The sequence below is a fragment of the Heterodontus francisci genome, chromosome 18, assembly GCF_036365525.1.
Source record: "Heterodontus francisci isolate sHetFra1 chromosome 18, sHetFra1.hap1, whole genome shotgun sequence".
Lineage (NCBI taxonomy): Eukaryota > Metazoa > Chordata > Chondrichthyes > Heterodontiformes > Heterodontidae > Heterodontus > Heterodontus francisci.
In genome coordinates, this window is record NC_090388.1 from 69,846,080 (window position 1) to 69,871,866 (window position 25,787).

A 25,787-nucleotide genomic window follows, 5' to 3' on the forward strand; every position below is an offset into this window, starting at 1 on the left:
CTGCTGAAGTCTGAGTCCCTTGGGCTTGAGGGAATGAAAATGGGAAGCATACTGAGGGAACAAGCAGGATGGGAGAGAGAGCAAGGGTTTTGCTAAGAATGAAGGCATCAAAATTGGAGGTGAAGAATTGGTTGAGCAAATTAACAGCTGCAGAAATATTGTGGTGAGTGAAGGCCAAAGGCAAGGCACTCAGGAGTTAGAAAGTATGGCTGTAAATAATTTGTGGGAGAGCTTTTCCAGTGAAGGACGCAGAACAAAATTAATTTGGAAGGGGATTGTACGGCTGGTGAGGGATAGTAGGACGTGGTCAGAGATTACCTTGTCTGTGATTGAGGCCATGGGAGATAGCAAGGTCAAAGGGGTGTTTGTGAATATGGTAAATAGTACTTTCTGAAAATAATTTTCTTGTAGTTTTTGGATTCTGACATCAGAGCATACAGGTCAATTTGCAACTCTAAAGTTCCTTACAGTATTTCTACTCTGACTTTGTGAAGCCATACTCTGTTCTTTTATATTGCCAATAGCTGCCTGATGCATGTACCTAACTGACTACATTGTGACTTTGGCTGTTTTCACAAACAGAACAAGGGGAGGAAAAATAAACACCTGGTGTGTATAGTCAGGGAAAAGTATAGGTGTGCATGAAGTCTCTTGGTGGTTTACAAAACTAACACACCACCATGCCTTCTCTAATTCACTGCGGGCTGCTTGTAATTTTGTGCAGGAATACTTGGCAATGCGAAGAGAATTGAGAACAGGAAAAAGTTGTTTATTGGCTGGGCCTCAAATCTCGTAACTCTTGTGTGATTCTTTTTTTTGGTTTTGCTGAGGGGGCGGTGTTGGGGATCCAAAGAATAATATTTGTCAATATCCTATTTTAGGCTAGAAAAATAGCATCTGCCAACATTATCTGAGCCTCTGATACTGTTGAATTAATATCTGATCAGTACGGTTATTCAAAGAGTTTTCTTTATCCTGAACATTGCACTACGTTTTAAAAGGGGTCTCTGAGGGTGTGGACTTGAAATATATTAGCCATTCCCATGTAAATACATTTCTTTTTAACTAAAATAAGCTTTAATCTGTTTAAATGCTACCTTTTAGATTTTCAGGCAGCTTAGTATTGTTCTTGATTTGTTTTGGTTGGCTTTGTTAGCCAAAGGTATGATTGAGTAATTTAATCTTTGTTGTTTCTTGCCAGTTTGACAAAAGCAATGAGGGAGAAAGCAGAACAATGTTCAACTTAGCACTGAACATAAAGCTATGCAAAGTCATGATTTGTTTGAAAGCCTGCAGTATAATTGGAGTAACTATACCACTGCCTTTGTACTCTGAATTGACATATGGGGATGACTATGTACCAAGACACCTGGGTGATAGTGGGAGTGGAACCAAAATATTGAGATACAAGCGACAGGGTGGAGGATGGAAAGGCTGATGTCAGTTCTACTGACATCACCACAAGCTTACCTTTGAAGTTCACTGAAGAATTCCTCAGAACAAAACACTGTCGCAGCTGTAATTGAAAGGTCAAGGTTACGGATTTTAAGTGGTAGCAAACTTATTTTCACTTTGCCTGCAGCTTGTGTGACAATGAATGAATTTTGGGATTAAACAATATGGTCAGAATAAAACTCACCTTCCCCATTTCTACCCTCCCCCCCCCCCGCACCACCCCCGGCCATGGATACATACATGTGTGTGTATATTTGTTATGAAAACCTGATACGAAAATCTGCTCTGAATTGAGTTTGATAAAATTTGAATTTTGCTCAAATCCGATATCTTTCCCTGATCTTTTTTTTAAATGTGAAGAAGAGGATAAGGTGCTCCTGAGTTTGTGGGTGTCATTTTCTGTGGTGACAAATGTGGGTGATCTGTGTATTTTTAATACAAAAAGTGATTTTTGAGGATTGGTGCTGCCTTTATTCTTTCTTGTCTATTTTATAGGTGTCAGATGTGACTCAGTGGTAGCACGCTCACCTTTTGACAATAAGGTTGTGGGTTTGAATCCCACAATTGTGCACAAAATCTAGGCTGATGTAGTACTAGGAGAATGCTGCACTGTTAAAGGTGCTGTCTTTTGGATGAGATATTAAACCGAGGCTCTGCCTGCCCTCTCAGGTGGATGTTAACGATCCCATGGTACTATTTGAAGAAGAGCACTGGAATTCTCCTCGCGGTCCTGGCCGATATTTACTCCTCAACTTGCACCTAAAATAAACGATGATCTGGCCAATATCTCAACTTTATATGACCTTTCTGTGCGCAAATACGTCGCTATGTTTTCTATGTTACAGCATTACAATATTGAATGCATTTTAAAAGTGCTTCATCAGTGGTAAAGCACTTTTGTACATGCTGAAGTCATGAAAGGTGCTTTATAAATGAAATTGTTTCTTTACACTCGTGTGTTCTCCCTGCACCCCCGCCTCCAACCCCCGCAAGCTTGTGAAAGTTCTCTCCCTGTGCTAACATTGGGCCCATGATGTGTTGATATGCTATTCCACAGTGTAACAGATGGTTGGGGTTCTGATTTGTATCAATAATTCCTTGTGTAAAGAATTCCCAATTTTATTGTGCAATGAAGGGATTGTATTAACAGTGGTCAGCACTTCAACAGAATAAGAGGGTAAAATTGTAGGGCAGATGGATTCTGCAATAATCTCAGTGCAGAGTTACATAGAAGCTACTCTGACTGAAAATCCATCCTAAAGTGAAACACCAGGAAAGATTTCTTCTGGTATTCACTGCAGAATCATAAACACAAGTGTAAAAATACATCTGCAACTTTTCCTGCATGTTGCAAATGGAGGCATATCTTTTCACAGTACATCTTCAACTCTGGTTGTATGACTGAAAGGCATGTTAAACATCTGCAACATAAAAACCATGTTCCTGTCTTTCACAATCAATTATAAACTGTAAACTTAACAATTGTAAAACCAAAAATAGCACAACATCATCTTAGAATCACAGAATTGTTACAGCAGAGAAGGAGGCCATTTGGCCTCTTGTGTCAATGCTGGCTCTCTGCAAGTGTACTCAGCTAGTCCCACTCCCCTGCCCTTTCCCCATGGCCCTACAGTTTTTTTTCTCTTCAGTTAATTATCCAATTCCCTTTTGAAAGCCATGATTAAATCTGCCTCCACCACACTCTCCGGCAGTGCATTCCAGATTCTAACCACTCGCTCTATAAAAATGATTTTCCTCATGTCATCTTTGGTTCTTTTGCCAACCACCTTTAATCAGTGCCCTCTGGTTCTTGATTCTTCTGCCAATGGCAACAGTCTCTCCCTATCTACTCTGTCCAGATCCTTCATGATTTTGAACCTCTCTATCAAATTGCCTCTCAACCTTTTCTTCTTTAAGGAGAACAATCCCAGCTTCTCCAAACTATCCACATAACTGAAGTCCCTCAACCCAGGAACCACTCTCGTAAATCTTTTCTGCACCCTCTCTAAAGCCTTCAGATCCTTTCTAAAGTGCAGTGCCCAGAATTGGACACAATACTGAGGCCAAAGTAGTGTTTTATATAGGCTCACCATAACTTCCTTGCTTTTGTACTCTCTGCCTTATTAACTGCTTTCTCAACCTGTCCTGACACCTGCAATGATTTGTGCACATATACCCCCAGTCCCTCTGCTCCTGCACCTCAGAATTGTATCCTTTATTTTATACTGCCTTTCCTCATTTTTCTTATCAAATGTATCACTTTGCACTTCTATGCGTTAAATTTCATCCATCACATTTCGCCCATTCCACCAACCTGTCTATGTCCTCTTGAAGTCCATCACCATCCTCCTCACAGATTTTGCCTTTCTGAAAAATTAAGTTTCTATAATTTTTGTGTGATAAAGTGTCATAAATAGTTATAAAGATTTCATATAGATCACAGAAGATTTCACTTTTGGAGTATGATGTGCAGTTGTCATCATATCTCAAAATCCATTTGCACAAGTTGCCCTGTTGCATGTTATTTATAATTTGTTTTTTAATAAATATCATATTAAAATGAAATCAGTAGAAATAGCCCTAGAATTTTCGAGTTTGGCAATTCCATTTTCAAAGATGCATTTTACAGCCAGAGTTGAATAAGACACTGGGAAGATTTCTAATTGGTGATCGCATTTGTTATATTTTTATTTACAGTTTCGCTACCAACAGCAAATCGAGGAAATCTTCCGCCATTGTTTGCTTCAAACACAGATTGTGTTTTTGTTTACATTTACTTGTTCACATCTACATTTTGTTCAAAGTTGCTGCACTTAACCTCATTGGAATGAATGGGAAGCTGGCATCGATAGCGAACTGTAAACTTTCCAGCCATCCCAAGTTTTTAAAATTGTTATACATGGCATATTTTCAATTTACGTTTTTTGGTGATGGGGTGAGGTTAACACTTTTAAGATGTTTATTAATAGGTAGGATACGGCAAATAGTAAGATCATTTGGTAAATATTAATTCAGAACCTTTGTGAAATCTAATTGTTAACTAACTGCAAGTTATTCAAGCACTTTAAGCTCAATATCATGTACAATACAAACAGTCAACAGTTCAAAATTTCCACAGCCTCATGTGTATATTGTACAAAGTGTTTGGTGCATTTCAGTCTTTGTCAGGGTGACAGGCATTTAGTGCTGGTTGGGTGAGAGGTGTTTGGTGTTGGGTTAATGGGTGTTTGGTGTCAGTCAGGTTAGTGGTATTTAATAGTGTGGAATGGAACGTCCTTTTGCGGTTTTGACCACAGAGGAGCTTATAATATGAGATAAAAACAGAAAATGCTGGAAATACTCAGCAGGTCTGGCAACATCTGTGGACAGAGAAACAGAGTTAATGATTCAGGTCAATGATCTTTCATACTGTCAATGCTGCAGTGAATTTCCAGCACTTTCTGCATTTATTTCAGATTTCCAACATCCGCAGTATTTTGCTTATATTATGAAGGCGGGCACCTGATGTGCTTCAGCTGCAATGAGTGAGCTGTGATGCAGGCTGACTGACCTACATGTCCTGTTTTCTGACTCACACTCCAGTCTGGACAGGCTCCACTCCAGGAGTGCAGCTTTACTGAGTTTACCTGATACAGCCTTTAATGATTTGATTTCCGATCATCCACAATCCCATTTCAGTAAGCGTTTTGCATAAAATATTGCCTTTCCAACATGTGCTATAGTGGAGAAAAGAATTATTTTGCTTCTTTCTAGCTTAAACAGACATATTCATCATTTTGAACAAACAGTGAGTGCATGTTTGGTGTTAAATCCTCGTTCTTGTTACCTGTGACAGATGGGCACTTTTCAAACACGTGATGGACAATATTTTTTGGAACCTCTCTTGAAACCAGATGGAGGGCAATATGAAGATGAGCACAATAAACCGCACCTCATATACCAGCATGGAGCACTAAATAATAATACCTTGGGAAAAACTTCTCATCCATGTGCAACTTTCGGTAGGTGGGAACACTTCACTTTTTTAAGGATTCATCAAGTGTACTTTGGTTTAAAAAGAAATGTGTGTACTTTTTTCCCTCTCGTTTTTTTTTATTTTAGAGATACAGCACTGAAACAGGCCCTTCGGCCCACCGAGTCTGTGCCGACCATCAACCACCCATTTATACTAATCCTGCACTAATCCCATATTCCTACCACATCCCCACCTTCCCTCAATTCCCCCACCTATACTAGGGGCAATTTATAATGGCCAATTTACCTATCAACCTGCAAGTCTTTGGCTATGGGAGGAAACCGCAGCACCCGGCGAAAACCCACGCGGTCACAGGGAGAACTTGCAAACTCCGCACAGGCAGTACCCAAGAACAGCTCCAGCGACCCGGGTTCAATTCTGGGTACTGCCTGTGTGGAGTTTGCAAGTTCTCCCTGTGTCTGCGTGGGCTTTTGCCGGGTGCTCCGGTTTCCTCCCACTACCAAAAGACTTGCAGGTTAATAGGTAAATTGGCCATTATAAATTGCCCCAAGTATAGGTAGGTGGTAGGGGAATATAGGGACAGGTGGGGATGTGTTAGGAATATGGGATTAGTGTAGGATTAGTATAAATGGGTGGTTGATGGTTGGCAAAGACTCGGGCTGAAGGGCCTGTTTCAGTGCTGTATCACTAAATAAATAAAAAATAAATAAAAATAAATAAATTGAACCTGGGTCGCTGGAGCTGTGAGGCTGCGGTGCTAACCACTGCGCCACTGTGTACTGACAAAGTGAAGCATCTGTGTCATCTGGGGCTATTACAGACAAGTCTGGTCCCATCTTCACTCTGCATCCACAGATATACACAGCTAACCAGAGTTGTTGAATGGTGGTTGAGTGGAAACCCTGGGCAATATGCTGCTTCCTGACTCCAGAACATTAAGGCTAGCTGTACTTACTCTATTTCTTCCCCCTCCCCCAGCTAAGATCAGCTACCAAATCACAGATTGGGGACCTGAGACTTTCTCAGACTGTGTGGCTTAGAGACTCGCTGCCTTAACCATCTGATTCATTGAGAATACTTGTACCCCACCTTAAATTTGTACTACCCAACATGTTTAGGTCTCTTCATCATGCATGGAGGCAAGACTAGGTCTATGCTTTCTGCCTATGAAAACTGTAAACAAACAGCTTGTCTCTTCAAACCCTATCTGAATCGCACAACAGGAGTCTGAAACTGCTTGGATAGATTATTAAGTGTTTGATCCTGTGTACCATTCTTTGTCTTGGCACAAGAAAAAGAAATTTTGAAGCTAAAAAAGTTAGTTATCTCCAATAGTTTTACAGGTAATTTGGATGCAAGTTAATCTTCTCTCCAGAGAGAGATCATAAGACTTGTGTTATATTTGAAAGGCTTTTCAAGTTGTAATCAACTGGCAGATTAAACTGAGCAAATACCGATTATGGAGGTTATTTGTTGACTTTGGTCTTAAAATTACATTACCCTGCAGATGCTGAGTTATGGATTTTGATACATGTACTCTTTGGCCACAAGCAAACATTTACCAGCAAGATCTGAATTTGTAATCTGAAAAAGTGTTTGAAATTTGTGTCTTTGAAACTACAAGAGAATGTAACTTTTACTTTAATACAGGGATTGGTCAAAAACAATCTTTTTGGTGTCGAAGATGAATAATTTTGCATTACCAACTGTTGTGTTTTAGTTATGAGTCTCAAACAATGATCTTCATGATTGAGCACAAGAAGGTTACATCAGGCGCGTGGATAAAAAAAAATCCACAATTGAGTGATTATTTTCCAAATTGGGCAGGAAAAGCCTTTTTGGTGGATTTTAGACACTTTCATTGGGATAAAACATCTACCAATTTTGATTCAACGGTGTGTAGTAAATCCAGCATAGGCACGATGGGCCGAATGGCCTCCTTCTGTGCTGTAAGATTTTATGATCCTTTGTGGCTAGCAAGAAGTGGTGCATTAAACATCTGTGAGATAGAGTGTGAAGATTCCAACAGCCACACTGTGTAAAAATGTGGATGGGAATTCGGAGTGTACTTGGACAACCTAAACTGAGACTTCTGTTAGAGGAGACAATTTCTGGATTTTCTGCAATTTTTGGAGATCACCAAAGAACCTTCAACTGTCGGGTAAAGAGGAAGACATGGAAAGCAGGGGGCCCGGTGGTTGAGTGCAATTGGAAGGAACTGGCAGGGCACCTGGAAAAGAATTAATGGCATTGAGTGAGCTGCCAAATAAACAATTGTATTTAATCACTGAGCTGGAGGTGCAACTGGAGCAGGATCAAAGACTTAGATTTTTAAGTGCAGCTAAGGAGAAAGTCCTGCAATATTTCCTCTCTTGGGCACAGCAGAGTGTGGGAAAATAGTGTAACAAACTCTGGTAAGTGTCTCATTTTTGATATTTCAGGCCAAGAGTATTACTGCAGCTACAGTGTGTTTGCTGTGTGATAGAACACTTCAAGTCCCATGTATCAAAGGATTTTGAACAATCGGGCTTTGTTTTGCTTGGGGTGCTGGGCTTCCGTATCATTCAAATACCAATGTGTCAGCTGCAGATTACTTTGGTGACCCATGTGTAGAGCAACATGATATCAGCTTGGGGAGAGGGGGTGTGCACATTTCAGAACATGATTGCAGCTACCTGTAATGGAAAGTTTACCAAAGTTGAGGAGAGTCAGACTGGTTTGATGGCCAGAATGGTATATCTGATTTGAGATACAGCAGGTACAATAGTGTAATAAAAACAGAAAGGTCTGGTAGCATCTGTGGAGGGAGAAGCAGAGTTAACGTTTCAGGTCTGGGCTAATGATGCAGAAAGCATGAGTTCAAATCCCACTCTGGCAGTTTGACTATTTGAACTCAGTTTAAAACAAAATCTGGAAATAACAAACTGAAGTCATGAAGCTGTTGGATTGTCATAAAAACATAATGTCCTTTAGGGAGGAAACCTGCTGCCCTAACCAAGCCTAGCCTATATGTGACTCCAGTCCCTCACCAACATGGTTTACTCTTCTCTGCCCTCAAGTGACATGTGTAGTCATTCAATTGTACCAAACAAGGCAACTAGGGATGGGGATGAATACCAGATTTGGAGAAAGAATATATATTAAAAAAAAAAAATACTGAGACTCATACCAGATGCCAATTTGACAAATTGATGAGCAAAACAAACAAATGCAAGATGGATGTCCTAATGCACAACCAGTGCTTCCAATCAAGAATTAAATATTTTTCCCTTGGTAGAATTATGTCCCCAATTGGAAAGGTACTGTTCATAAGAAATAGGGACAGAAGTCTACCCCTTCATTCAAAAGGTCAAGGCTGATCTTCAACCTCAGCTCCACTTTCCCACATGATCCGCGTAGCCCTAGATTCTAAAAGTCTATCGCTCTCAGCCTTGAATATATTCAATGACTGAGCATCCACAGTCCTCTGGAGTAGAGGGTTTCAAAGATCCACAACCCTCTGAGTGAAGAAACTGCTCCCATCTCAGTCTTAAATGGCTGACCTCTTATTCCTGAGACTATTCTCTAGTTCTAGTCTCTCCAGCCAGGGACAATAGCCTCTCAGCATCTACCCTGTCAAGCCCCCTCAGAATCTTAACACATTTCAATGAGATCACCTCTCATTCTTCTAAATTGCAGAGATTATAGGCTCATTCTACTCAATCTCTCCTCATAGGAACCCTCTCGTCCCAGGAATCAATCTAGTCAATTCAGTCAATTAATCAAGGGACTGTCATGGTGAGAAATCGTTCTAAGGGCAGAATAGGAAAGTTCACATGGAGTAACATATATTATAAATTTGCAAATAAATAAATTGGTACTTCATATTTCGTATTGCTTCAGTTATTGATCTCTGAAGATCTGGACCAAAGTGAAATTATTAATATAATTAAGTGAAATTATTTATTTTCATACAGGTTATTTGAACGGTGTGTTCTTATCTACATGATTGTAAAAGTATTCGTTGATTTATAAAACTTAAGATAAGTCTATTGTGAACCCCATTTGCTGAACATCATTGTGAATAGTAATATACAACAGAAACAAATTGATTAGTTAGTAGGGTTTGCTAAATGAGCACATTCAATTGACACAGTGGTGGCAGAAATCGGGTGGGGAAGAAGTTAAAATGGAGTGGTTGAAATACATAGCCTTTCCCACCTTCCCCTCCCCCAACCTCTGTCTTAACAGCTGTCCTTGCAGTTGGTTATCTGAATATTCTGCTCAATAATTGATATGTTGCAGCACTTAAAGAGCCATGTGAAATCCAGGGAATTCAGCTGAATCAACATTATAACATTGTGTGCGTGGCAAATTACTTAGGTATTTAGGAACAGGGTCACTGTCAAGTGACATGCATCCATAGATTTTTAGAGGAGGTCCCTATTTCAATATGTATGTGATTAGCTACACTCGTTTGGGAAATTGAACTTCTGCTGTCTTCAAGTATCAAGAACCTGCTATTAAAGCTTTGCAACTTGTATACAATGTGACATTGAACTTTGTGCAATGCAATCTAATCTTTCCCAGGAGTTTGGAAAGATGCCATGACAATGAAATTTGTGGTTCCCTTATCTAGTGTGCCACAGGAAATGTGTTGGGATTAACTGATCCACTGACAAAATCTTGAGCAGATATTCCTGACAGTCAAATCTCTTATCAACTTGGTTGAATGGACTGGAGAAGAAAATTGGTTTGGGTATGTAACAAGTGACTGATCCTCTACCACCCATTTTATGCCCCAACCAATTATTGAAAGTTTTACCCTAGGAATTAAGGGCAGTTTCTCAGAGTAGTTGGAAATGAGTAGCTCTGTTCCACTGGCTTCTATTCTGGCATTGCTCCTGTTCACCATGTATGTCAATGAATTGGATATAATTCCATTTTACTACATTAATAGTGTTATATAAATGCAAGTCGATGATGGTGAAAATAACAGCCAGGAGTGGAAATCCCTGTTAATATTGTATTCCCCCTGCCCAGCTCATAGCAATTTGACATCTCTAGATTCGTTTCAGCAGGTTTGCCTAATTCAGCCCGATTAGTGAATTTGGCATAGACTAGAAATTGAATCACTGATCAGGCAGTCCCATATTGGACCACAAACAGTTCCAATTATAGCTTTGTAAAGATTCCACCATCTCTCCACATGGTTTTGTTTCTGCAGGTTAACTTTGAATTCATATGTTGATAGGGGGCTTGTCTAAATCCAGGATCATCAAACTGCCCTGTTTGGATTTGCAGACCGCCCCCCATATTTATGCAGACCCCTGTAATGTGATCGTGTGGTGCTGATGTAACCGAGGACAGAACTGCAGAAATGATATGTGGTGCAACTGAAATCTTCGAACAAGAAGAGAATGATTTTTGTTTTAAAAGTAATTTTAGTTATTGGTTCATTTGAATTACAAGAATACTTACGGGAAAGTTATATAAAGTTCAATTTTGCAAGGTCTCATGCAGCCAGCACACATTGGAAAATGGTGGGCAGCATTGCTGATATTTTTTGCGAGATGCAAATCCATTCATGAGATATGACATTGCTGGCAGGGCCACCATTTATTGTCAATCTCTAATTGCCCTTGAAAAGGTGGCGATGAGCCACCTTCTTGAACCTCTGCAGTCTGTGTGGTGAAGGTGCACCCATAGCACTATTAGTTAGGGAGTTCCAGGATTTTGACCCATCAATAATGAAGGAATGATATATTTCCAAGTTAGAATGGTTTGTGACTTAGAGAGGAACTTGCAAGTCATGGTGTTCCCTTGCGTCTGCTGCTGACTTTCTAGGTGGCAGAGGTAGGGGGTTTGGCAGATGTAGTGTATCTTGTAGATGGTACACTGTTGCAGCTGTGGTGCTCCTGTGGTGGAGAGAGTGCATGTTTAAGGTGGTGAATGGGGTGCCAATCAATTGGGCTGGTTTGTTCTGGTTGGTGCCAAGTTTCCTGAGTGTTGCTGGAGCTGCACCCATTCATTTAAGTTGAGAGTATTCCTTCACACCCCTAACTTGTGCCTTGTGGATGGTGGAAAAGCTTTGAGGAATCTAGAGCAATGTTCTCCCTAACTGTGTGAGTGTGCTTATGCACAGCAATTGGGAATGTGCTGTTCAGGGAACAAAGAGGCTGAGCACAGCAAATAGAAGTTAGAGGAAACATTGATCAAGAGGTGAGTTACTCACCACAGAATTCCTAGTCTCAGACCTGAACTTGTAGCCACAGTATTTATGTGGCTGGTCCAGTTAGGTTTCTGGTCAATGGTACCCTCATGTTGATGGTGAGCTTCAGCAATGGTAATGCCGTTGAATGTAAAGGGGAGGTGGTTAGACTCTCTGTCTTGTTGGAGATGGTCATCGCCTGCCACTTGTGTGGGGTGAATGTTACTTGCCACTTAGCAGTTCAGGTTTGAATGTTGTCCATGTCTTGCTGCATGCAGGCACGGACCCCTTTGTTATCTGAGGAGTTGTGAATAGAATTGAATATGTGCAATATTCCTCCTGTCTCCCCAAAGCCTGTCCACCATCTACAAGGCACAAGTAAGGAGTGTGATGGAATACTCTCCACTTGCCTGGATGGGTGCAGCTCCAACGACACTCAAGAAGCTCGACACCATCCAGGACAAAGCAACCCGCTTGACTGGCACCCATCCACCATCCTCAACATTCACTCCCTCCACCACCGATGCACAGTGGCAGCAGTGTGTAACATCTACAAGATGCACTGCAGTAACGCAACAAGGCTCCTTCAACAGCAACTTCCAAACCCCTGACCTCTACCACCTAGAAGGACAAGGACAGCAGATGCATGGGAACACCACCACCTGCTAGTTCCCCTCCAAGCCACATACCATCCTGACTTGGAACTGTATCACCACTCCTTCACTGTTGCTGGGTCAAGATCCTGGACCTCCCTCCCTAACAGCACTGTAGGTGTACCTACACCCCAAGGACCTCAGCGGTTCAAGAGGGCAGCTCACCACCACCTTAAGTGCAATTAATGATGGGCAATAAATGCTGGCATCACCAGTGCTGCCCACATCTCACAGTGGCGCAATGGTTAGCACTGCAGCCTCACAGCTCCAGTGACCCGGGTTCAATTCTGGGTACTGCCTGTGTGGAGTTTGCAAGTTCTCCCTGTGTCTGATTGGGTTTCCTCCGGGTACTCCGATTTCCTCCCACAGCCAAAAGACTTGCAGGTTGATGGGTAAATTGGCCATTATAAATTGCCACTAGTATAGGTAGGTGGTAGGGGAATATAGGGACAGGTGAGGATGTATAGTGACAGGTGAGGATGTGGTAGGAATGTAGGATTAGTATAAATGGGTGGTTAATGGTCGGCACAGACTCGGTGAGCCGAAGGGCCTGTTTCAGTGCTTTATCTCTAAATCTACAAAATCTAAAATGAATAAAAAAATCAGCTGACCTTATGTTGGAAGGAAGGTCATTGATGAAGCAGCTGAAGGGCCAAGGACACTACGCTGAAGAGCTCCTGCAGTAATGTCCTTGGGCTTAGATGATTGACCTCCAATAACTACAGCCGTCGTCTTTTGTGCTAGGTATGACTGCAACCAGTGGAGAGCCCCCCCCCCCCCCACCCCCGCCTCAATTCCCATTGACTTCAATTTTGCTAGCGCTTTTTGATGCCAAGCTCAGTCAAATGCTGCTTTGATGCCAATGGCCTTGGTGACACAGGTACAAGCACAATTTAACCCATAATATGTGTGTGTGTGTGATTATTGAGGAATGTCATATCTGACCCATAGTGTGCCTTTGGAACAGGCTATCTGCTCGCACGGTCGATGTCAGCACACTACATTTCTTCAAGCGCGAGCTGTTTCTGTTTGTTTCTGGCTGGGGCAGGGATTACCTCTTACAATAGGGAATTCAGGGCCAGAGTGATCTCTTGGACTAGCTTTGATTGCTTAGATGGGTTAGAGAAGAATTTCCCAGATTTTGTTTTATCCCTAATCGGCCTGGATTTTTGACCTTTTTTTTGCCCATTCTAGGAGATCACAAGGCTTTTTGGGTGGGGTGGAGAGTTGTGCTAGACAAGATATCAAAATTGTGTGGGATATGTTGAATGGACCAGAGGGTCTTTGCCTGCTGGTCACTGTCTGTATGTTCGTAAGCCTCCCAATTTAAATCCCTTCACAGCCTTATTGCTCCCTATCTTTGTAAGCTCCCCACCCACCCCACACAGCAGAAGATTTACACTCCTCTTGTACATATTCCTGCTCCCTGTGCCCCAACATTGGCAGCCATGCCTTTAGCCATCTATGCCCTAAGCTCTGGAATGCCCTCCCTAAACCACCCCCCTCTCCATTTCTCCACTTCTCTCACCTCCTTTAGGACACTCCTTAAAACCTGCATCTTTGACTAAGCTTTTGGTCATCCTTCCTAAATCATCTCTGTCTCAGTGTCCATTTAGCCTCAATGATGCACTTTGGAATGTTTCTCTACATTAGCCACGCTGCAGAAATGGCAATTGTTTTTGTTTCTAATTCTTTTCGTACTATTTGCCACATTGTCCATTTAAGTTTTTGTGCAGCAAGTTTCTGAAAGTGTCCTGATCAGCTATAGATTCAGTTTCCATCCAGCCAGCACTTTGGAGTTGATGGGTGGTTAAAATCTATCAGATCTCTAACCTGCTTGGAACTCAACCCTTTAGAACCATTTCCAATATTACGCTGCAGGCTTCTGAATGGGGTGAAGTGCCCAACAAAGCAAATAGGGATCCACATGGATTTCTGCAAGCTGAGGTTTAAGAGGAACTGGGGCCTGAGCAGGGAAGCCCCGGTTTTCCTCCCACCAGACTGAGACAGACAGGAGAATCCCCGTCACTTACCAGCAAGGTGGAAGGTTGTCAGGGACTGTCTGATCTTTCCCTGTCGGTAGTCGCTCCAGCTCTGCTTCCTGTCTGGTTTTCCCTTTGTCAAAAGGGATACTTTCAAACTTAAGCTTAGGTCATTCAAACAAGAAAAACAAAGTTCTGGAATGTATCTACTGAAATAACGGCCATTAATTATTTTTCTATTCATAGTGCAGAACAGGAAACCCCTGGATAATAATATTACTAAACACTGGAAGAAAGGGAAAATATTTTCAATTTGTTGCAATCTCTGACTTATGTTGGCATATAGAGCATGGCAATCATTCTACCAAGTGAGTCATAGAACAAGGATGCTGCTTAATGGATTGAAGGAAGGATAGGTGAATAGATGGATGGATAAAGTCAATTGTTATATTGACAGCTTGGCTCTCTTTTGAATGGTGTTTGATAACAGAGTGACAGATAAGACACCTGCAGCCACCATCAAAGAACAACATTTACTCAATAAGGACTCCAGTTGGAACTGTAGATGTCCAGAGTCAGTGGCCTCAGACCTTTTCTAAAAGCTAGCATCTGTTTCAAGATGAAACGATAGGATGGCTTTGAAGAATGAAGAAGAGCTGTTCCCCGTCCTTGCCAGCATATGTCTACTTTCTAACCATTCTTTCAGAGGATGTGATTGACGCGATAGTCCTGACCTTTTGACTTGCTGTTTGCAGTGATCTTTATCTAAACATGAGGGTTCCCCCCTTTTCCCATTTCTCAAAGGAAACAAAATAACTGGCATAACAAAACATTGAAATAGATAAGAAACTGGCTCACGTCTACCTACATGCAAAATACTTTAGCGAAACAAATTTGTGACTCGCCATGTTCCAAGATATGTAAAAAATGTAATTATTGTTAAATCAGCAATTTGACTTAATGGGCTGGATTTTATAAGCTCACCCCCGATGACATGGAGAGGGCGCGTCCCCGGCAACGGCGCCAGGTCTCATTGTGCAGGCGCCGACGTCATTTTTAAAGGGCTTCGAGCCCTACATTGCAATTTAAATTTTTAAAGGAATACTCATTTTAATAAAATACATAAAGTGATCCCAACCCTCTCCCACCCCCCCAATAAGCATAGAAGTAATTACCTGCCCTCTCCACTTCCCCAGCAAAACACTCACCTTGTGCTGCTGACCCCTCCTACTCAAAGTTCATCAACTTTAAACTTTATCTCTTTCCACCAACCCCTAGACCAATGAAATTAATCTGACCCCACTCCCCTGCCTTCCGCACTGAAAAACTTGCCTGCTCCCCCCTCCCCACCAGTGTTCCACCTCGGATACTGAGATGGGTATCTGAAGGCGTGGGAATGAAGGCCACCGGCACCAATATGGCATCGGAACTGATGGTGGGAGTGGGTAAGTAATTAATTCCGTTGCGGGCCTCTGTTGGAGGCATTCCACCCCCCCACCCCCTGCCATGACCCCCGCATCGGAGGATCGGCGGGGGGGGCTGTAAAATCCAGCCCAATAGCTTAGATGATACAAGGTGCCTTCCGGGCATGGCAGAGGCACCTCCTCCCCCCGCACCTGCCGCTGGTTAAATCCCAGAAGTGGGGGGGGGGGGGGAAGAGGCCCTTAAGTGGTCATTATTAAGCCAGTTAAGGGCCTCAATTGGCCTGTGGGTGGGAAGGCCATCGTTGGCCTATGCCGCCCCCAGCAAAGTCGCTTAGTGAAGGGCCCCATTCCCTCCACCTCCGCCGTGATTCTATGGGCCTCCCCCTGCCCCTGACCCCATCTCGGGGGCCATAAAATCCAGCCTGAAGGATGAAGCAGCTGGAATGGTCTTCCCAATGGGCACAACCCTATTCTGCATAATAATTGCAAAGGAAGAGGAGCAACAGAGGCAGCAGGCTCTGAGAGTGAGGCACAATGGAAGAGAACAGCAGCCCACTTGCTGTTAGTCCTATTGGTGGTCCTGTATTAGCACTTGTTTGTCATTGAGGTGTAGACAAATGAGCTGCACTGGACATGTCCTATCGATGATTCAAAACCAGTGTAATTTCTGCAATCCCAGACCACTGAGTTAGTGTCTCTATCTAGTAACTCCCTGCTAAAAGGGGCCACTTAATAGAAGAGAACATACTCAGAACACCTCTTTCATTGAAATAGTGGTTTTTCAATTTCTGCAGTTATACTATTATGTCTGGTGCTGACTGATTGATTTCCCTGGCATGTTACCTTTCATTTTGTACCACTTGAACTGTAAAATATCACGTATGAGGTGCTTCATAACCAGCTCCCATCATTCATTTTACCTTAATAATAAAAGCAAAATACTGCAGATGCCGGAAATCTGAAATAAAACCGAAGACGTGCTGGAAATACTCAGCAGGTCTGGCAGCATCTGTGAAGGGAGAAGCAAAGTTAACGTTTCAGGTCAGTGACCTTTCACTATTCATTTTACCTTGACTTGCTGACTGACCTGGAATTCAGTAGCATGTTCTTTGGTGTCCTGTAGCTCCCTGAATTCTTACAAATGTCTTCATTACAAGAGTTCCTTTCACGTCTGCCATCTTTTTCATTCCATCTTTTCCTTTTCCATTGAAGTCTTGTCTTGTAAATGCTTTTGGTGACTTAGTGACCAATAATAGATTTTTTTTTTAGGGTTGGCTGTAAGGTTACTACTAGCTGCTATGACCAAATTAAAATGGTGCTAGAAAAACATGTACAAAAAAGTACTTGAAATCAAAAAATGGCAAAAAAAAACTTGCTTTCGTTCAGCACCTGTTAATGTAGCAAAATGCTCCAAGATCCTTTACAGTTAGTGGTCAGACTTGAGCCTGGATAGATGGGGAACTAGGAGAGTTAACTGAAGGTGCTGTTCAAGTGGTAGGTTTTAAAGAGGATTTGGAAGCTGGAGCGATCTATCAATATGAGGGTTTTAGGGAGGTTGTTCTACAGTTTGTGGCAAGAAGGCCCTGCCACCAATGATATAGTTGAGGGGAAGGAGTAATGTCCGGAGTTGAGAGAGTGGATGGTGAAAATGGGACGTAGAGTTGGGCAAGATTGCAAAGGTCAGGAGGGGGACCCATGGAAAGGATGAGGATTTTGAACTCAGTCCATTGGGGGATTGTGGAACCAATGGTGGTTGCAAGGATTATGTGATAATTGAGCAGAATTTTGAGCAGGATGTTTTTTTAAATTCATTCATGGAATGTGGGTATCGCTGACAAGGTCAGCACTTATTGCCTGTCCCTAATTGTCCTTGAGAAGGTGGTGGTAAGCCATAGCATTTAAGAGTCAACTATATTGCTGTGGGTCTGAAGTCGCATATAGGTCAGACTGAGAAAGGACGGCAGATTTCCTTCCCTAAAGGACTTTAGAATTATTGAATGGTTACAGCACAGAAGGAGGCCCATTCAGCCCGTTATCTCTGTGCCGACTCGCTGCAAGAGCAACTCTCCTAGTCTCACTCCCTGCCCTTTTCCTGTAATCCTGCAAATGTGTTCTCTTCAGGTGCTTATCCAATTCCCTTTTAAATTCCATGATTGAATCTGTGTCCACCACCATCTCAGGCAGTGCATTCCAGATCTTAATCACTCGCTGCATTAATAAAAATTTCCTCATGTCACCATTCTTTTCCCATTCGCCTTAAATCGGTGTCCTCTGGTCCTCTGCCCTTTCACCAATGGGAACAGTTTTTCCCTATCTACTCTATCTAGACCCCTCAAGATTTTGAGCACCTGTACCAAATCTCCTCTCAACGTTCTCATCTCTAAGAAGAACAGCCCCAAATTCTCCAATCTATCCATGTAACTGAAGTCCCTCAACCCAGGAAGCATTCTCATAAATCTTATCTGCTCCCTTTCTGAAGCCTACACATTCTTCCTAAAGTGAGCCGCCCAGAATTGGACACAATACTCCAGCTGAGGCTGAATAAGTGTTTTATACAGGTTCGTCCTTGCTTTTATACTTTATGGGCGGAATGTAATGGGCCATTCGGAGAAGGGCTGGGAGGCGGAGGGGCCCATAGAATTGCAATGGAAGGTGGGGGTGTGAGGGGTGGGGGGGGCCCTCCGCCACGCTGGGAGGTCACCCAGTGAAACAAGGCAGCCTCCCTGTGGTTTTGGAGAGGGAGGGACCTCCTCCATGGGCAATCTGTGGCCCATGGAACACCCCCCGCAGCAAAGACCACCACTCCAGTAACACCCACCACCACCATCCCCCCACCGTCCTCATCACTCCACCTCCCCCGATTGCTGGGGCCTGCCGGACTGGCCCTGGTGACCCTGCCTCACTCTGGTTTGGGGCTCCAGCACTGGGCCTGGTCCCAGCCCTCTGATTGGATGGCAGCTCTTGGAAGGGGGGGATTCCCGTTCTTCAAGGGATGGGGATCCTGGCGCAGGGCAGTTTATTGCCTAAGCCCTGTTGAACTTAAGAATTTAAAGAAAGCATCAAAATTAAGGAAAAAGCATATAATTGCACAAAAATTAGTGGCAGATCAGATGATTGGTCAGAATATAAAGAGCAGCAGAGAATGCCTAAAAAGTTAATCAGGAGAAAGAAATTAGAGTATGAGAGGAAGCTAGCTAGAAATGTAAAAAACAATAGCCAGAGTTTCTACAGGTATTTGAAAAGGAAAAGAATAATAAAGTGAGTGTCAGTCCTCTGGAGAGTGAGAATGGGGAGTTAATAGCAGATACTAAGGAAATGGAGGATGAAATGCACAAATATTTTGCTTCTGTTTTCACTATAGAGGATACAAAAAACATTCCAGTAATTGTTGTAAATTAGGAAGAGAGAAATTTGATGAAATTACAATCACCAGGGAAACGGCACTGAGCAACTGGTTGATCTGCGTGCTGACAAGTCCCCAGGTCCTGATGGGTTTCATCCTAGGGTCTTAAAAGAGGTGGCTAATGAGGTAGTAGATTCTGGAAAGGTTCTATCAGACTGGAAAGTAGGAAAAAACCCTTCGATTCAAGAAGAGGGAGGTGGGGGGGGGGGGTGGGTGGGGATAGAAAACTGTAACTATAGGCCAGTTAGCTTGACGTCTGTTGTGGGGAAGGTGTTGGAATCGATCATTAAGGAGGCTATAGCTGGACACTTAGAAAAACTCAAGGTAATCGGGTTTTGTAAAAGGGAAATCCTGTTTAACCAATTTATTGGAGTTCTTTGAAGGAGTGACATGCGCTGTGGATGAAGGGGAGCCCGTTAACGAACTGTACTTGGATTTCCAGGAGGCATCCGACAAGGTGCCACATAGAAAGTTATTGCGCAAAGTAGGAGCTCATGGTGTAGCGGGTAACAGATTAGCATGGATAGAAAATTGGCTGACTGGCAGAAAACAGAGAGTATGCATAAATGGGTCATTTTCTGATTGGCAAAAGGTGGAGTCCTGCAGGGGTCTGTGCTGGAGCCTCAACTTCTTACAATTTATATCAATGACTTAGATGAGGGGAGCAATGGCATGGTAGCTAAATTTGCAGATGACACAAAGATAGGTAGGAAAGTATGTTGTGAAGAGGACATAAGGAGCTTGCAGACCAATATAGATAGGTTGAGTGAGTGGGCAAAAATCTGGCAGATGGAGTATAATGTTGGAAAATGTGAAGTTGTTCACTTTGGCAGGAAGAATAAAAAAGCAGAGTATTACTTAAATGGAGAATGACTGCAGAATTCTGAAGTGCAGAGGGATCTAGGTGTTCTAGTGCAAGACACAAAACATTAGTATGCGGGTACAGCAAGTCATAAAGAAGGCTAATGGAATGCTATCCTTTATTACAAGAGGAATTGAAAATAAAAATAAGGATGTTATGCTTCAGTGATACAGGGCATTGGTGAGACTACATCTCGAATACTGTATGCAGTTTTGGTCTCCTTATTTAAGGAAGGATGTAAATGCATTGAAGGCGGTTCAGAGGAGATTTACTAGATTGATACCTGGAGTGAGCGGGTTGTCTTCTGAGGAAAGGTTGGACAGATGGGGCTTGTTTTCGCTGGAGTTTAGAAGAGTGAGGGGAGACTTGATTGAAGTATAAGATTCTGAATGGTCTTGACAAGGTGGATGTGGAGGGGTGGGTGAGTCCAGAACTAGGGGGCACTGTTTTAAAATTAGGAGTCACCCTTCTAGGGCAGAGATGACATTTTTTTTCTCAGAGGGTTGTGCAACTTTGAAACTGTCTGCCTCAGAATGTGGTGGAGGCGGGGTCATTGAATATTTTTAAGGCTGAGGTAGAGAGATTCTTGTTAGGCAAGAGAATCGAGGGTTATCGGGAGTAGATGGGAGTGTGGAATTCGAGACACAAACAGATCTTATTGTATGGTGGAGCAGGCTCGAGGGGCAAACTGGCCTACTTGTGCTCCTAATTCGTATGTTCGTATGAATCGCGCCGGTGGTGGTGGTGGGGTGGGGGGAGCGCTCCAAAGGTGTGTGGTGGGGTTCCCCTTGCCTCTTCTTCCTGGTGCCGGGAGCCCCCCCAGCATGACTAAATTCAGCCCTATGTCTCTATTTATAGAACCCAGGATCCCGTATGCCTTTTTAACCACTTTCTCAGCCTGCCCTACCACCTTCAACAATTTGTGCACACATGCCCCCAGGTCTTTCTGTTCCTGCACTCATTGAGTATTGCATGCTTTATTTTAAATTGCGCCTCATCTTTCTTCCTACCAAAATGTATCACTTCACACTTCTCTGCATTAAATTTCACCTGCCGCATGTCCGCCCATTCCACCAGCCTGTCTTGTGTCCTATTGAAGTCTATAATTATTAGTGAACCAGGTAGTCTTTTCTTTTAACAACAATACAGTCACCATCACTGCCAATGTGGTTGGGATCTGGAACTCACGGCCTGAAATGGTGATAGAGGCAGAAACCCTCATTGCATTTAAAATACACTGGGATGCCCTGTAACTCTCAGGGCTACAGATCAAGAGCTGCAAGGTGGGATTAGACTGGATAATACTTTCAGCCAGCATAGACAGATGGACCAAACAGCCTCCTTCGGTGCCATTAATCTTTCCTCTAGCTTTTTGTTCCAGTTTTATTTAATTAACTGAAATTATCATTCCCAGCAGTGGGATTTGAATTCATGCTTCCAGATGCTTGGGCCAGGTCTCTCGATTACTAGTCCAGTAACATAACCACTATACTACCATTCCTCATATAACCAGTGAGGTTCTGGATTAGTTAGAATGTGCCTTGGGTGGAGCTTGGTGAAAAGGACATTGGAAGAATCAAGTTTGGAGCCAGAAAGGGTGTGGGTGAGAGTTTAAACGGCAGTGAATATGAGACATGGAGACATAAACCACTGATGGGAATGGAGTTCGTAGCTTATCTCAGGATGAAGCAGGACAGTGGGGTTGTACACGCTCAGATTGAGTTTCAACAAACATCCAAGGAGGATTTATTGTATTTTCTTCAAAAGATGCCAATGGCTCTGCATTCATGTCACCGAGGTCCAGCTTCTTCCCCTTATTGATCACATCCGGATGCTTCCGGACCATTAGCCAAAAGACGTGTGAGAAGAAAAAAACCTTATGAGGCATTGTGAGGGTTGGCATTTGTCTCAGAGAACTTGTGTTGAATCTAATGGTTCCACGCCTTCCGGACTCAACATTGAGCTCAACAGTTTCGGATCATAACCTCTGCCCCCATTTTATTGGACAGCAGCTTTTAGAAATGATTCTGCTTTACTCATTTGCACCTTCTCTTGACCCAACTATTTCTTAACTGGTCCCATTATCGTCCCCTTTTGCCCTTGCATTATCATCCCTTTTGTCATTTAATCCCTCCTGCCTTCCACCCTATCACAGACCTTCCCTTTTGTTCTTTCCTCCCTCCACCTTTTTCCCCTGCCTCCGTACTTGCTTAAAACCTGTTATATCTCTAACTTTTTTCAGTTCTGGTGAAAGGTCATCGACCTGAAATGTTATAACCTGTTTCTTTCTCCACAGATGCTGCCAGACCTGCTGAGTATTTCCAGCATTTTCTCTTTATATCCAAAGAGGGAATTTGATCAGCGCCCATGGTGCAGTTTCTGGTGGGGCTCAAGCAGGATGTCGTCAGTCTTGTCAATGTAAAACCTTTAAATGAGAGATGGTAAAGTGACAAAGCTTGTTATCATTGAAAATCATGAAAAATTTTGATGCAGAGGGGTAATTGCAGTAGTTTTAAGATTGAGGGGAACAATACCGGAGGAGAGGGAGCAGTTGACAATTGGGACCAGCATTGGGCTAGGGCTAGGAGTATACTGTCGCTACATTGCACATAGAGTTTCCCTTAGGCCCAGTCCAATAAGGTCACTAGTAGTGCAATCATGGTTACAAAAAGCACAGGAAATCACTCCTTCCACCTATTTAAACCTGTTTGCATAATTTTGTGACCCTTAATCAGGTTTATTTTGTGTCAAAGCACCATTAAACAGGAAATGTTGGCAGATGGAAAATAGTGCTTTCTCAGAATTAGGTGACAAACGGTCATGAAACTGGGCATGCAGGCATTATGACTCTCAGTCCTATGATCCATGCACATGAAATCAATAGAGCAGATTTGCAAATCTACCCCTATATTTGTGTTATTTCCACCCATCTATCTTATGACATCAAAAGGAAGGGTTGATAGACAAGTGTGAGATTTCCTTCAGAGATGGTTTATAACTTGCCACTAGGAAGAGCATAAGGGCGTCTGACTTTTTTTTTAGCATCCTTTTGGGAATGCACTTGCCCTTTACTCTAGGTCCCCTATCGCAGGTGGCTAAGACTGAAAACTCACCACATGATGAACTGGAGAATCTCCTGTTCTCCAACTATGTAATGGGGCCTGCCTGAGCTCTAATGTACTGTTCAGTGTTGGCGTTCGATAAATTTTGATTGGGGGCAGGGTGTTGCAAAGAGCAGTGTTGCACCTTTAAGCAAGTGATGGTTCCATTAGATAACAGAGACGTCACAAAGTTTTGCAATTGGCTTTGAGTACCAAATTAGTGTTTCCCTTGGAGGGGAGTGGGTGTTACAGGGAACTGTAAATCTGTCTGCTTCCTTCACTCACAGTTCTTGATTAGAAGCCAGCAGACTATAATTGTAATGCAGAGGTGTGTTTACACCCTGAGGTGCTCTCTGTAAATGACTAACATCACTTTATCACCAGATCTATTTTTGAGAGCCGAAGTGCAGTTTGAGACTTTGCAGCTATCTGATGTATTTCATGTTACTTTTCATCATCTTTTCTTTAACATTATTAGTTTAACCCTATTAACCGTTTCTTGCCTACTGTCCCAGAAAAGGCTATTAGCGTAGTGGCATAAGAAATGCCGTGTACTCAGGATTTCCAAAGCAATTTCCGGTCTCCGCTTTAGAAAGTAAATAATCAAACTGCTGCACATTATCTATCCCATTGAGTTCTTTGAAGGGAACAATCCCTGCAGCCACAGTCACTATTCACCCATTGGGTTCTTTCTGACAGCAGGTTCCCTAGTTACTAGATCTGATTGAACAACATTAAGGGAAATTATTTGCAATATGAACATCTGTTTTTCAATTTTCTTTCTCCTTTTCTAGAACACGCTTCATATCGTCTTACTGGTACCTTGCCAAGTAGCATTGTTCATGTGTGAGCCTAGATTCTTAGCCCCCTATCCTTCCTCTCTGAGAAATTTGTGTTCCTCCAACTCTGGCCTCTTGTGCATCACCCACTTCTTTTGCTTAGCGTTGGCACCTATTTGGGCCCGAATCTCTGGAATTCCCACCGCTAATCTCTCCACCTTCTCTCCTCATTTAAGATGAGCGGCTGAATGGCCTACTCCACTCCGAGTTCGTATGTTCATAAGATGCTGCTTAAAATCTACCTCTTTTGACCAATTGTTTGGTCATCTGTCCTAATGGCTCCTCTTTTGGCTTTGTCCATTGTCTGATTGCACTCCTCTGAAGCATCTTGGGACATTTTACTATTTTAAAGGTGATCTATGAATGCAAGCTGTTGTTGTTGTCATCGTCAGCAGACTAGTTGACCAAAAAGACACTAGAGTGGTGTCTACACAGAGCACTGGAGTCATATCTAATCTTGTGCTTGCCCAAAATCCACATACATCGAGTTTCCAGGATAGATATCGCTGGATGATATTCTCCCTAACTCAGAGGTGCTGAGGCCAATTGTAGCTGGTCAGTTGCTGGCAGCAAGCACCACACAGATGAGTATCTGAACTGGGTCCTTATGGTCTGTATGACTTGGTGCTACTTTGGACAGTGTCTTTCCTTGAAGGAGCATTGGGTCGAACAGAACTGAGAAAATATTGCTTAAATTAATATTGTTTCCAAGGATTGTAGCGAATGTTTCTGGGTAGTAGAAATGTAGGACTGTAATGTCCCTATTTATTGTGCAATGTGAAGAATGTATAAAAATGATGTAGTTTCCTCTGAACCTTGTGCTGCCTGCTGATCATGAAGACTGGTGAATGATATGAAATCAAATATATCAAGCAACAATTTTAAAACCTTGAGAAAGCAGAAGTAAACTTTTGAAACAAATCAATTGCAAACCCTAAACCAATACAATTGTGCAGACTAGAAATATTTGAGCAATGTCTGAAAAATCTACCAGAATGATACAGGCCAGGAAGGCAGTGGTATTTAGTTCTATCACATTCACACCACCCCAAACCAAATGCAAGAAAGCAAGGAGGTCACCAGCTGCATTGTGTCCACCAAAACCCTGCAGGTGGCTTTGGATTGCTTGGAGCAGCCATACACTCGAGGGGGTGTGCGGTTTGTTTAGGTGGCCACGCATCACTGCACTGATGTGGGTAATGGACTCCTTTTACAGGCTTGTCAGAATGTGCAGGGTGTTTGACACACGCTTAAATAATAAATTGCAAGAAACGCTGGTGCTGAAATATCAGGCTTCATTTTGTAGGTAAGATCTGTGAGGTCCCGATACTGGAGCTCAGCAACTGAAGGGCAAGCCCAGTTAGCTTTCGGGGCAGTATTTTTTCTGATCCTCCTCACTGTGCTGGTTAAGTCACCCAGTGCTCCCTCCTGTTTCTTGTTACCTAAGTCCGTTGGTAAATGTGTAGCTTGGTTCGTGCTGGCTAAAGTTGGGAGTGAGCAACGAAAGGTGCCATGAAGTATTGGTCCTTGGTGGACATTGTCATCTCTCCTGTCCTCAGGAACAGATCTAAGAACAGAATAAGATATTTTAGAATAACAGTAAGACACCCTGTCCAGCCTGGAAGTGGTAAGATACTGTGGGTCATGCTGCTGTGGTACAGTATTTGCCTGTGTGCCAAGGGTGGTATTAGACTTGAGGTTGAGGAAGGTTTCCATAATCACCCTTTCCTTCATGGCCTCAAAGCCAGGATTTGTAGGTCTGACTCTTCATGTCAGATAAGTAGACGCCAGTTGGAAGGGCCACTTTGGACCTTGTTTGCTCACGTCTGTTGTGCGTGGCCTATTCCTGTAAGCAAATACAGAATGATGAATAAAAGCAGAAAATGCTGGAAATACTCAGCA

The 25,787-nt window shown here is 42.8% G+C and overlaps 1 protein-coding gene across 1 annotated transcript in view; it reads left to right on the forward strand.

The window, feature by feature from the left end:
- The window catches only part of LOC137379708 (A disintegrin and metalloproteinase with thrombospondin motifs 20-like), a 603,896-nt gene that overhangs the window by 52,132 nt on the left and 525,977 nt on the right, over positions 1-25,787 (forward strand). Inside the window, exon 3 of the mRNA XM_068050948.1 lies at positions 5,291-5,456. Within this exon, the coding sequence (XP_067907049.1) occupies positions 5,291-5,456 (166 nt within the window). The remainder of the gene's footprint in view (positions 1-5,290; positions 5,457-25,787) is intronic.